General features: G+C 40.8%; 1 protein-coding gene across 3 annotated transcripts; it reads right to left on the bottom strand.

The window, feature by feature from the left end:
• Window positions 1–1261: 1261 nt before the first annotated feature.
• Window positions 1262–13513, bottom strand: apeh (acylaminoacyl-peptide hydrolase). 3 transcript variants are annotated; one of them, XM_084721570.1, is made up of 22 exons: window positions 13324–13513; window positions 13075–13198; window positions 9824–9959; window positions 8731–8806; window positions 8575–8650; window positions 8306–8400; window positions 7983–8117; window positions 7548–7639; window positions 7034–7071; window positions 6813–6934; window positions 6662–6722; window positions 6068–6162; window positions 5204–5708; window positions 4259–4362; window positions 3945–4077; window positions 3747–3830; window positions 3581–3661; window positions 3132–3220; window positions 2820–3013; window positions 2623–2725; window positions 1702–1808; window positions 1262–1584 (listed from the first exon to the last, which is right to left on the bottom strand). In XM_084721570.1, the coding sequence occupies exons 2-22, from the start codon at window positions 13190–13192 to the stop codon at window positions 1485–1487; spliced, it is 2544 nt and encodes an 847-aa protein (XP_084577696.1). In that variant the 5' UTR covers window positions 13193–13198; window positions 13324–13513; the 3' UTR covers window positions 1262–1484. The 3 variants fall into 3 exon arrangements, with proteins under 3 accessions (XP_084577696.1, XP_084577697.1, XP_084577698.1); XM_084721571.1 differs by having other exon boundaries at window positions 5204–5314; window positions 5657–5708; window positions 13075–13510; XM_084721572.1 differs by having other exon boundaries at window positions 5657–5708; window positions 13075–13508.
• Between the last annotated feature and the right edge of the window lie 442 nt (window positions 13514–13955).

Here is a 13955-nt window from a genome sequence, read left to right on the forward strand (position 1 = left end):
AATCTGTAATGTTGAGCACAGAATTAGATCTGCCCAGTGTCAAATGGAGGAAAGACAAGGTAAAACAAGCATCTGGTTAGGAGATGTAAATATCTGGTAAGCAAAAGAGCCAGATAATTTTCCTAAGAGCTGATCACCAAAACAAGAAATTCAGAACTGAGGGAAAGAGACAGGAAGAGATTGTCCAATCTTGTCTGTAAGTCTCAACTTGGCTGAAGGGTTTGCAGCAGATTATTTGTTTGGGCAGCCCCAACAGGAAGGTGGTCAAGAACCTCAATTCAAGATTCCAGATGAGGTTTCGTTTGGTTTTGGGTGGTTTACAGCTCTGTAGTGTGTCTGTGTGGTTCAGATGTCACATTTTGAAATGCGGCTGTTCGAGTTTCATGTAACACATTAAGTTTTGGGTCTGTTTGGTTCTCTTTCTTTCAGTTTTTTTTCATTGAAAAGAACAAAAGTGAGCGATGATCCATCACCAAGAGGGTCACACATGCATGAAACAGATACTTATTTTAATGTGCAGTTCACCTTATGCATTTAGGCTGAAGCATCCATGTACATTAAATTTTGTTAAAGCGATGTCAAACAACCATGTACACACATATAATAAAGCCTCTATCATAGGTTTAATTTTTAATAAATGTTCAGAGAAAAGGAAAAGTGTACGAACAGGCAGACACTGCCACCTGCTGGACATTGAGCAAATTACATTCACTATATATTTTTACAGGCTATTTTATTTTTGGGCTTCCTGTAGACCCCCCTGGACTTATCATCTGATTGGCAAGCACCTGTGCCGACTAGTGGGCGGAGTCTATATAGGCCAGCCCTTCTCCTCAGCACACTCTCTCTCCCCATCCTGCTGCGGTCTTTATGCAACTGGTTTTCAGTGATTCATCCATTTATTTCGATAAACTAAAGTCCTTCAGTTTTTAGTTTGTGAGGTCATCTAAGGTAGAGTGTGAGCCTGTAGGTGCTGGAGAGACCATCAGCACAACTTTATTATTTTTTGTGTAATAGCCCTGGAGATCCCTGTTGCCTGAGTGCACTGCTGAAGATAAATAGTAAAAGTAAAGTAGTAATCCTGCAGGTAGATGGGGAAATGAGTTATGACTGTAAAAATCATGGCATTGTGTCCATTATGAGGTTCACTGTTTTAGCCAACCACAACAAAATGATTATTGTTGGAGAAAAACAGGACTGCAGCTGGACACTTTTTTGTAGCACTGACAAGCCAAACATGACAAAATCCATACATCAACAGAGGTTTATAAGATTTTCTTTATTAGATGCTTTGATTTGAAAATGTTTTTACAAAATTAGGTACACTGTAACATACAGAATGTGTGTTTGTTGTTTTAAAAAAAGGCAGTGGTGTGCTCAAGATTGTCAGCTGCTGTGATAGTAAACTAATTTACCCTCTTTTATGAGAACATTCAGCAGCAGCAGAACTCATTCAGAAATGCTTCATCACAGTGTGTTTGTGTTCAGAGATGCTGCTGCAGCCACAACACTGTGTTGAGGAAGCAGTCAACCAGTGTGTCCACTCTGGACAGAGAATGTCCGTCTTCTGGAAACCACAACAATCTGGGTGGACAAGCAGAACGAATGACAAAGCTAAAGATCAGTTTTAATAATCATAATTATTAGTCTTGATGACAGAACGCCTGAGCTGAACTAAAACCTCTGTTAGCTGTGTTGTACCTGACAGGTGACGCTCGGCTCTTCAGGGCTTTATAGAGCTCCAGGCCCTGGTGAGGGGACACTCGTCTGTCTCTGCCCCCCAGCATCAGCAGCACTGGAGCCTTGATCTGCAAACAAACACACACATAAACACACTGGACCAACACAGACTTGGGTTCATGTCAGTTTCTGCTGATGTCACTGAAGTTTCAGCTGATGTCACTGAAGTTTCAGCAGTAGTGGAAGAAGTATTCACATAGTAATACCATGAGATAAAAATACTTTTACAACATCAAGTCCTGAATTCAAAACTTTACTTTAAAAGGTCCAGCTTGTAAAATATGCAGTTCTAATGTGAATAAACATTTTCTCTTTATTTTGAACATAATGCTAGTTGTTTTGTTGTCTTAATTTATAAAGAAATGCAGTGGAGTAAAAAGTACAACATGCAGGAGAGTGGAAGTATAAAGTATTAAAAAAAATAAATACTTGGCTACAAATATCTAAAAAATGTACTTGGTTACTTTACTTTCCAGTGTGGCCCAATACAAGGTCCTGTGTCGCCAAATCAAATGGCTAAATTTCCATGAAAATAATTCATAAGAATCATTAAAAAAATCTCATTAAACTCAACACTTGGGTCAAAATAAACAAATCTAACTGACAGATTGCAATTGGACTTTTATGGAGAAACTTTTGATTTCTATGACCTCTTCTCTACTTTCTTTTCTCTTTCACCAATACCACTGTAGACCTCTAGACCCTCTACTGATAGTGCTGCAAAATATCAGAATCATCACTATGACATCAGCTTTTTGAAGTTTCGATCCTGCAAATCCTACAAACCGGTTCTTTCAGACAGCTTAATATTTTACCAAACAGAAATAACTTCTGGTCTAAGGATATGTAGGTTATCTGTATATTCCTGTACGTGTGTCTGACCTGAGCAGCATGTGTGATGGGTGACTTCTCTAACATCGCTGCCAGAGCTTCAGCAGTGGGTATCTGGTCATACGAGTACTGAAACCCCACACTAGTGTAACGCCTGCAGACAGACAGAGGATAAGAAACATTACTGTGGTCTGGAGGTGTTGCAGACAGCGTGGAGACGGGCTGTTGTGTACATGCATGTGTCTCACCAGTCCACTATGTCACTGGTGCCCAGTAAAGTTGCAGCATTAATGACAGGGTTCCTGGCCACACATGCTCTGTAGAACTCTGGGTACTGACCAACCAGATGACAAGATAGGAAACCCCCGTGAGAACCACCAATCACGGCCAAGCGTTTGGGGTCCAGGGTGATGTCCGTCTGCAGTACAGTGAGCACAGCTCTCTGGGTAAAGACAATCAGATCAAATCGTTTTTAGCTGCAGCCTCCTTAATCATCAAAACACCTGAGATCCTCAAATATTCCAACCTCACTGACTCCGGGACTGTGTGTCAACTAGTACCTGCACATCTTTTACATCCTGGCTTCCAATCTGACCAATCAGGGACAAAATGCTGTCCTGGCCGAAGCCTGTGGATCCTCTGTAGTTTACTAGATACAGAGACACAAAGAGGGGAAGAGAAGGAAGAAAGCTAAAGCAAAGGAGAAATGGAAGTGGGGAGCCTTTGATAATACCAAGTTAAAAGGCTTATTGTCACAGTACCTTCACCGGTTTTCACCAAACTTTTTTTTTTTTAATCTGATTAGTTTAAACTGTTTTCACACAGATTTTATAAACCCTCACACAAAAAAGCATTAACAGTACAGATAAATGTGGGCTCATGATCTGTTGAAGAACAACCTAATTAATAAACTAATTAAAAAAGATTTATAAATCAAATTCTTCAAGTGTTCCAGCATTTGTGTATGTTGTAGGTGTGTGTCTGACTGAGAGAAACCGAGGTGTCTCACCCATGAGGACAGCCAAGCCGACTTTAACCAGTCCAGCTGTGGTGCTGTTCCACTCTGCTGGGAACTGGGAGTGGGGGCCACCTGGAGGAGCAAAATCATAAAATCATAAAAAAAAAAATCAGGCAAAATGTTTCAACACGTTTCCTTCAGTAAAGTGAACACAGACCGTGAATGAAGACGACCAGAGGTATCTTGGTTTCATGGAGGGGACGAGACGGTTTCACCAGGACAGCCCCGAAGTCTAAACCAGCTATCGAGAGAAAGAGACACAAAGTAAGAAGAGTTTGACATCACAGGAAGTTTTATGTTGATGATTACTTTGACCCAGTGTGTGTGTTTGTGTGTGTGTGTGTGTCATGCTCACAGTAGTGTATGTTGTCTTCCTCTGGTAGAGGTGTAACATCTAAAACTGTCCAGTGGAAGTCAAAGGTCCTGATGGGCTCCTGCAGTGTTTGCCACGTCACAGCTTCACCTGCCACGGGAAGGAAACCCACCCTCTGCATACACGCGTGTGTGTGTGTGTGTGTGTGTGTGTGTGTGTGTGTGTGTGTGTGTGTGTGTGTGTGTGTGTGTGTGCAGTCCATGAGACAAAGAAAAAATAATTTTTCAGCCAACTTAGCAGTATTCAATATTTTAGCATAGTGCTAGGTGATGTGTCTCGTGTGTTGACTATCATACCAGAGTGGGCGGTGTGTTGGGGCTGGAGCAGGAGACGACCATCAGGTCCTTCTGGACCGTTAGCAGTTTCCAGCTGCCATAAAGTTTGGGAAGATCAGAGAGGGCTGCAGAGGAGAGGAGGAGACACAGACAGAAACAACAGAGAGAGAAGTGACGTGACAGAACATCGTAGAGACACAATAGACGGTAAACAAACAGAGATGTTTTAAGGGATTTTAAAATGATGTACCCACATTACATTGTATGGGTATTGATAAAATTATGTCCAGGCCTTGAATATTCACAGATGCAGATGATGTGCAGAAGAAGAATTTTAAATAAAATGTTTCTACTCTGAATAGATAAGTTATCTTGTAATTTAATAGAGGAGTTCTCAACCTGGGTGGTCCAACCCCCCACTAGGGGTCACCAAAGCTCAGCAGGGGGTCATAGGGCCCTCCTGATTTTCAAGGTATAAGAATTTTGATATACATGAAATATACGTTTCAGCATTTAATTTATTTCTGTGAAGAAAACAACTAAATTTAAGGGATAATTTATAAGTTTAGTCATATTCATTTATTTATTTAGAAGAAATAAATACATAAACTAAACTAAGTGCAAACGTGAACAGCAGCAGTATTCCCAGAGGTAAACTAGCAGAGCTAAATTATCAAATCTTTCTTGTTAATTAATTTCTATTAATTTCTCGAAAGGTAAGTGTACACTGCCAGCAACATTCATCTTTTGCAATAAACCTTCTTGTGACCACTTCCTAAAATATAAATCTCAACAAAAACAATAGTCATTCACTATAGTTGTGAAATGCTGTAATGTATAAACTGTATTTAACTTTAGTTTTGTGTTGTTTTGGCATCTGTGGGGTTTCTGCGACCTCTGACTTTTATTTTGAAATTCCCCAATAGGATGTCGGTGGCAACATTGCACCTGTTGCTCTTGTCGTACCTTCCTGTTCTCTCTTGTGCTCCTGATGATGAAGATGAGGAGGAGGAGGAGGAGGAGGAGGAGGAGGAGGAGGAGGAGGAGGAGGGAGGGGAGGAGGATCAGGAATAGGATCTGGAGGAGGGGGAAGGTGAGAGTCAAAAGAAGGGGAAAAACTTAGATGCCGAGTAAAAGGTGAAGGAGGAGGTGGAGGGAGAGGGGAGAGAGGAGTAGGAGGAAGAGGAGATGATGGAGGAACAACAGGAGGAGAAGGTGGAGGAAGATGGGGAAAAGGAGAAAAAGCAGGAGATGGGGGAGGATCGGGAAGCCAACAGGGGGAAGGAGGAGGTGGAAGCAGAGGAGAGAAGGGAGGATGAGAGGAGGGAGAAGGAGGAGGAGGAGGGAAAAAAAGAGATGGAGAAGAGGACAGAAGAGAGACAGGAGGAGGAGGTGGAGGAGGAGAGGATGGACTCTTACTATCAGAGAGGGAGGTGACTTTGTGTGATCTTCTGTTGACCATAAAAAGATCCTGAGAGAGAGGAGAGAGTAAAGGAAAGTGTGATTATGTGATATAGAAAAAATATTTACAGGTATTTACAGGTAAGTGACTTTGACTAGACAAGTAGTTAGACAAGAGGATCAATACCACTCTCATGTCTGTGTATTGATTATGCAGCTAGAGCCAGAGTTGATTAGCGTAGCTTAGCATAAAGACTGGAAGCAAAGGGAAATAGCTAGCCTGGCTCTATCCAAAGGTCACAAAATCTACCTATGTGAACCTCTAAAGCTCATTGATTAAACCAAGTTTTACATTTCAGCTTGTGTACAGATGAGATAAAAATGTGTAAATTAGTGACGATTAGTCAAAGCTAAATATGTGCTTGTTACCTTCCAGTTTCTGCGTGCGCTGCTGAACACCACTCTCTGACTGTCTGCAGACCAGCAGCAGTGTGGCAGAGCTTCATACACACCTGCAAACTCACCTGAAACAGAAAGACATAAAGAGAACGAACTTTACCTTTTAATGTAAATTTCTTAATATCTTATGAACCAAGCACATAATTTCAACTCTATCCTGCTTCGTTTAAGAAGATATTATTGGGATTTTGTTGCACCTGCCAATTTTTGTTCATTAAAGAATTAAAAGCTTCACAAAACAAACACTGAGTTCAAGGAATATCCTTTTAATGGGCATATTTTGACAGTGTGAAGTTTCCTGTTTGCGGCTCAGTTTCACGTATACTGGCTGCAATGTAATCCTCATGGGGAACTGCACACCATCAAAGTACATCTACTAAAATGCTTGTTTTGCCACTTATCGTCTCAGACTGTAACTATAAATGTCTGACAACATTATGGAAGGGACAACTACAGAGAGACCTTTTTTAGAGATTAAGATCCTCCCCAAAAGAAAAAAAAAGACATTGTCTTCGCTAGGGGGACACTGCTAGCATGGCTAAAAGCTTAAAGTCTGTAACATACCAGTCTGCGGTCTGTTGACAACATCCAACAGCGTAGATGTCTTCCCACTCTTCAGGTCTAACTGTGGAAAATCAACAGTCACTGTTAACACCAGGAAAACACACACACACACACACACAAACACACACTCACACACTCACACACACAGTACCTGTTGCAGACTGAGGCACTGGCTGTGAGGACCAAACACTCGACCCTGCAGGTAGATCAGCGTGGACCCATCTGGACTGAGTCGGGGACAGGACACAGACAGGTTGTCCCCTGACAGACACTCTGTTTGAAGGGAGGAGGATGTGCAGGAATCAGATGAGCAGTGCAGAGGGAGTGTGTGAGTTTGGTTCATTAACAAAGAGACAAAGATGATTTGCTCACCACAGTTTCCATCCAGGTCAAGCTTGAATAGTGCCGACCTGAAAGACAAAATGAAACAGTTTAGTCTGAGGCCTGCCATGTGTTTTTACATGACTCCCTGAATTAAGTGTTTTCTTCTTGATGCCTGGAAACAGAAACAAGGTTTAACATTGTTTCTGCTATTTCCACTCAGTTGCTGCTGTTTTCCTTTTCAGTTTTGTTTCAGCACAAGAAAATGAAAGTAAGTACTTTTTTTCCTTTCTCAAAAAATTTAAACGATTGGATATTGCACTTGGCCATACAGCGATAATATTTGGATACTTGATCAGCCTACAACATACTGATCATGATAAAACATTTTGTGAGGAAGAATTAGGAGAAGCAATGTGCCAGTACAGTATTATACTTTTTTTTATTTTCCATATAAATAAAACTCACTTGACATTATTTCTTCTTATTTCAGTGATTAATTTGCTGCTGCTGCTGTTTTTCACATTGATTCAATCCGAGTCAGAAAACAGAGCAGATATCTAACCTGCGGTTGGAGCAGAACTTCAGTCCAAGTCTGAAGGGTTCATGGTACCAACCGACAAAGAACACCGACTGACTGCCAGGAGCCCACAGAGCCTGGAGGACAAAACACACATGCACACACACAGATAATTGCAGATAAAACAAAAAGTGAACATCCTACTGTTTGTATCAGAATTACTAAAGATGTCAATCAATCGAATCTGCCATGGCAATTATACTTTAACACAAAGACACACTGGGACAGTGAGCTCACACCTGATTTCATAACAATAAGACTATGTTGCGGCAAACAGAACTAATTTTCAAACTCGCTAAAGTTAAATTATGTCGCACCAAAACTTAAAACTATTTAAACTTGAAGAAGCGGAGATCAGTCCAAAGAAAAATGTAACCCTGCAGCGTCAGATTAGGCAGCTGAAAGCCTCTATGTCCTCACCTGTCCAGGGGAGACGTGAGGTGGGACACCCTGCAGCACGCTGACAGAGCCGCTCTGCACATTCACCACACAGATCACCGGAACGCTCTTATTGGTCAGAGATTCGCCCCAGTCTTCACAGTATACACTCCTGTCCTGTTTGAGGACAATAACGCAAACAAGCAACATAAGACACGTACAGAAAAACACTTCCCTGTGTAGTTAATGACGTGGATGTAATCATCTGTTTCGTGTGTGTGTGTGTGTGTGTGTGTGTGTGTGTGTGTGTGTGTGTGTGTGTGTGTGTGTGTGTGTGTGTGTGTGTGTGTGTGTGTGTGTAATACCTTCCCACATCCAGATTCCCCCTCATTCTTGCTTTTCTCAGCTACATACAACAGTTTGTTCTCGCACTCTGACCAGGACAGACAGCCAAACTGGGCTGGAAAATACACACACCAATGAAAGTTTCTATCACCATATGAAAACACAACAACAACAACAAAGAAGAGTGTAAAACACTACATATGTTGATGTGACAGGTCAGTGACGCTGATTTGGTTAAAAAAAAAAAGAGAAAGAAAGAAATGTGTGTGAAAAGATGAACGTGTTGTACCATCGTCGTACACTTTGCCGTGTATGTTGAGAGCGGTCAGGTTGAGGCATTTCCTGAGGCCGTGGTGGTCCCATATCTAACAACCATAAACAACAACGGTCTGTCAAAATGCCCAAACATTGATCTTACAGAGGATATTCGGTCTGTTGTTCTCACCTCGAGGAGCTGGTGGCCGGCTGTTTCCCTGACAACAGCCCTCAGGCCTCGGATGGGAGAGAGTCTGCTGAACAACCTGAAGAGCAGAGAAGACATTAAAAACTCTCAGTCAAAAAGAAACTGAACACCAGCCTGAAAAGCAGTGTTTCAATGTCATCTCTGGTTAAAGGGATAGTTCAGAGTATTTGAAGTTGAGTTGTATGAGGTACTTATCAATAGTAAGTTTAGAGAAGCAGAGAGGGGCACCAGCATGGAAGTATTTTAGCAAATATTGCTCTCTCCAAACCAAACAAGTTCTGCAGAACACATGAGCTTGTACTGCTCCCTTGATCTGTTTGTTTGTTTGTGTTATTGTGTGACTTCAGTGTAAACCACTCAAGTCTCACAATAACACAAACAAATGAACAAATAAGGCAGTGGTAGACCAGCAAGTCCCAGCTGAGTCTGGTTGAGTGAGAGAGGGTGATATTTTGCTTTTACAATGGTGGTTTACTGGCAGAAAAGACAGTCAGATGACAAGATAAAGTGGTGAAAATATTCTACCCTAGCGTACACTTAAACTGATATGAATGGTTTTTAATGTGGCTAAAATATGTTTTGTTGCTGACTCTGTCCAGAGCAGTACATCACTTCATTGCTGGTGCCAAACTAGGGGCGTGTTGACTTGCGGTAATAAACTACTGATAAGTACCTCATACATCCCCACCTCACATTATCAAACTATCCTTCTAAAGCACTTTAACCCCCAATAGCCAGTAGATTTTCTTTTGCCATTTAGCTACTATTTCCTGACACAACTCTGAAAATTGTGAATATCTTTTTAAATTATAGTTTGGTCTGGAAAAGTGAATGGTGAGACATTCATTCAAGCTGCACCAACATGATTTGAGCTTTCATTTGCACTGAAACTGTACTAAAATCTGCATTTTATTCAACAAATGCCAATAACGAGAATATCAGTGAAATCCCAAAGCATTGTAGGGTTCAAACTTATAAAACATGAGCATGATGAATGTGAGAGTCCCTCCCGGAGCATTTTGGAAGAGTGTGTGCATGTGTGAGTGTGTGTGTGTGTGTGTGTGTGTGTACTCACTCTCCTGACACAGGCACACAAGGTCCTGGTGGGAGGACTGTCCTGATGCTTTTGTGGTCATTGCTGTCTGTGATCAGAGTCCACTGCTGCGAGTAACGAAGTCTGGAGCCTCGGACCAGGTCGCTCTGACTCCACTCTGGATACGAACACACAGTTTTTTTAAAGTTAGGTTAAATGAAGAGATGCTCATTTATTTTAATTATTCATAAATTTAAAGTTAATGTGATACAAACATAGAAATCTTCAACATCATGTGCATCTATTTTAGATTTATTAGTTGATGACAAAGTATATTTGTGTTGGTTGCCATACTTGTTGGCAGATAAGCAAAAAGTAATTGCAGTACTGAAGTTATTGTAAATAATTAAATATCCAGTAAATAGAGCTGTAATGGTTAGCTGATAAATCGATTAGTTGTCATCTATCTATCATTAAATTAATGGCCTCCAACTCTGATAAGCAATTATTTGTTTTGAGTCAATAATTAAGAAAAAAAAACAAATCCTCTGATTTCAGCTTTAATTTTTGGGTTTCTTCACTCCTCTATGATGGCAAACTGAATATTTTTGGGTTGTGGACAAAACAAGGCATTTGAGGACGTCATCTTGGGCTTTTTAATACATTTTATAAAAATAAACACCTAATCAATTAATTGGGGGAAATGATTAACAGATTAATCGATAATAATCTTTCGTTACAGGTTTACCAGGAACATTTTACTTAAATTTAATGTTATGTTTACTGTCACTGTCATCTTTAACTTAAAAATATCTTGCTTCAGACATATCATTATGATATTATGACATACTTTGACAACATGAGGATACCTGCAAAAAATGTAAGTCATCGCATTATATCATGTTTTATGTGATTCATGTTTTGTCAGGGATATTTGCTTGAATGACAGGTGTCCTTCCCTCAACCTACAATCCAATGTACTGTAGTCACGTCAAATGGTATTCTTCCAGACAAACAGATGGCTTTACTCTGTAAACCTTTCTAAAACCTTGAGGCAAGATCACTAGTGTCAGCCCCAGCAGGCTGTCACGAAATCCAAACAAATGCTGAAAGTCATTCCCAGAGGGATTTTGTTTCTTTCATGCTGGCTGGTTGAAATCTAAGCATGTCAGGATCGCTTTCATCCTCTGGATTAATAATCTGCTGATTCAGATTTAAGTGATTTAAGTGAGATTTGATCCGGATATTCATTGTTCCCAGAGGAAGATTTCCAATAAAACTCTGTCCTTTCAACACTTTCATATCAAGTCTTCACAAGCCCATTTGAGTGGACGTATCAACAAAGTCACACATTCATATATAGGCTTGGAGGGGAAAACAGAATTAGGATACAAAAAAAAGGTACAGTTACAGGAAAAAAGTAATCACATTACAGGTACATTTAGTAAAAATAGGGATTATAGCAGGATTACTATTTTAAAATAAAAAATTATATACTACCATACACAGTTTGCACACAGTCTCACAACATCATACTGGTCTGAGTGAACCAGCTAATCTTACAGTCACTTCATTATCATGATCTCTAGTGAAAATATACTTCACTGAGCAGAAATTTCAACATTATAACAGCTGACATTAGTTACACAGACCAAGCGCTAACATTAGCAACACAGATCAACTGCTAATACTGGTTACAAAGACCAACCACTAAGGTTAACTACACTAACTCGCTAGTATTAGCAATACAGAAATCCAGTTAGCTATCCTGACAATACTAATACTACTGAAATGCTATATTACAAAATATTTTGGGACAGTAGGTGGTGATTCTGGTGACCAAGATGATGTGTGGGCAAAAACGCAGCCCCAGAATAAGTTTTTTTTGGAGTGCGACTTTACAAAGTACATTTAAGTGCTCATAATTGCTGCTATTAATCTAAAGATGCATTTACATCTAACAATGGAAAGAACCACTGGAAAAGCAACAAAACTACAATTAACATAAATATTCTATTACGCTAAACCAGTGGTCCCCCAACATCTTCTGGCATGCCCCCCTTCAGAAGCCAGAAAAAGTTCACAAACCCCCAGCCCACCGTTATTATCGATCATTAACAAGAACTTGGGAAGCAACTGATATAAAAAGGGTGGAGGGGAGGCCCAGTTTGGGAACCACTGGGAAATTAATGGGTCGGTTCTGGTTCTAAGCTTTGCAGGTGTGGGCAGGTTGGCAAAACTGGACCTGTGCAGGACTCTGGTTGAGGCAACTGAGTGCGTCTCATACAGCCACTGATAGGTTTACATTTAAGTCATGTGATGGCCTGGTTTCAGCTGCTAATGGGTACCACTTACATCTGTATGAGGCGCCAGCGGGCAGTGACAAAATGGTAATATCTGATGAGTTGGGAATGAGACCAGGCTGACACAGAGAGGGAGAGTCATGCACCTTCTGGTGTGTCCTATGGAAGCTAGTTTTGAAAAAGAAAAATTGAACAGTAGTCTATGGCAACTATACCACAAACTACACATATGTTGTTTGTCAATTTTTAAACAGAATTGTACCAGTCAATAAAGTCTCAGCTTGTTAGAAGTTTGTCAAGGTTTAGTTTAAGTGAAAACAGTAAACTATCATCTCACACAATATACGTCAACAACATCAATGTCACCTGTCCTTGTAATGTAACCTTAGTTTAAGTGTTTTATCCTGTGACTCCTGGTCCTTTTATCAGCCATGGAAAGAAAGATCCACTGTTGTGTGACTACAGCCTGGTATGAAAACACAGTGCCTTCATAGCCATAGTTAGCTTTTGAAGGAATAAAATTATGACAACGCTTGTGTGACTTCTGGATGTGCAGTCTTTCTAGTTACGCATCTTTCAAGCAGTTTTACAACAAAGTGTGACCTTCTTGACTTGGAAAATTATCTTTTAAATTGGCAAACATCATGTGTGTGCTTTGCTGCAGAATTCAAACAAGATAAACATATAATTTGTCTCTCTCCATAGACTACAGTTCTGAAATTAGGTCCCATGATGGTCCACTTGAAGGGTCGTGACTTCACCTGGAAGTGTATCACTTGTATTTTTAATTACTGCTTATTAATGTTTCTTTTATCAACAGAGGGCCGGTGTATTTCAAGTACTCTGTGAGTTATGACCAAAATGAAAAAAATGTTGCAATTGTCCCAAGTCTCCCCTAACACGTCTGTCTGTGTGTGTGTGTGTGTGTGTGTGTGTGTGTGTGTGTGTGTGTGTGTGTGTGTAGAGACGGTCCCCAGCAGGTCAGCTCACCTGTAGTCACAGTGTAGATCCGGAGCTCCGGGAGCTGCTCCTCACTCACACGGGCAGAAACAGGCGCAGGGAGGCCGCTGACCTCTCCGTACACCCCGGTAATCTGTCCGTGGTCCATCTGTGTCTGGTCCCGTATACACACACACACAAACACACACGCAGCTCACATTTACCAACTTGTCCCACTTGGTCAACAGCAGCAGCTCAGACACAAGTGCTAACTCATGCCATCAAACAGTAACGTTACACCGTGTCCCGCTAGCAGCCGCCCGTCAGGCTCGGTGTTACTGCAGCTCCGTTCATGAATTCGTCCTCATCAGTCTGTCAATGATTTTGTCGCCTCCCCTGGACTTGATTCAACAATTCACAACAATGATTTTCACTCTTTCACTCCACCTGCGCCTCCATGTTGAATTCATGAATGGGCGATACCACTTTGGTTCCTTTTGGAGGGGTGCATTGGAGGAAGTGGCCGCTAAGGGGCAGCAGACGATTAGTACTGATGAAATGGTGACTCTCATCAATTCTAATGTAATTCTTCAACTTTTAATTACCAGCAATTTAATATGTGTTTCTCGTGCCCAAAACTCCTTTTCTCCTTTGTGGGTTCAGACTGAACCTTCTGCCCATTTCAGCCAGTGTGTTGCGGGAAAAGATCCTGTAAGTCATTATAATGAGACATTTCCTCAAACTAATGAGCTGGTAACTAAAAATAATGACTTATTTTCAAAGTCTATTTATTATTATGAGATATCAACTAATTATTTTAAGAAAGCTTCTCATTATTTACGATTATTTACGTCATCATTTTGACAGGTTTCTCCTTATGACTTACTGGATCATTTTTTTCCATCACATTGGCCAACATCACGAGCTTAGAC

Source organism: Lutjanus erythropterus, chromosome 6 (genome assembly GCF_056507025.1).
Source record: "Lutjanus erythropterus isolate fLutEry1 chromosome 6, fLutEry1.hap2, whole genome shotgun sequence".
Lineage (NCBI taxonomy): Eukaryota > Metazoa > Chordata > Actinopteri > Lutjaniformes > Lutjanidae > Lutjanus > Lutjanus erythropterus.

What these genes read in the sequence shown, in the direction of transcription:
- apeh (XM_084721570.1), bottom strand. Translation starts at nt 13,192, where the DNA reads ATGGACCACGGACAGATTACCGGGGTGTACGGAGAGGTCAGCGGCCTC. An exon ending in AAGTTCTGCTCCAACCGCAG is followed by an intron (nt 7,072 to 7,547) that starts GTTAGATATCTG and finishes TTTGTCTTTCAG; the next exon opens with GTCGGCACTATTCAAGCTTG. An exon ending in CGGCTTGGCTGTCCTCATGG is followed by an intron (nt 3,221 to 3,580) that starts GTGAGACACCTC and finishes CTCTGTATCTAG; the next exon opens with TAAACTACAGAGGATCCACA.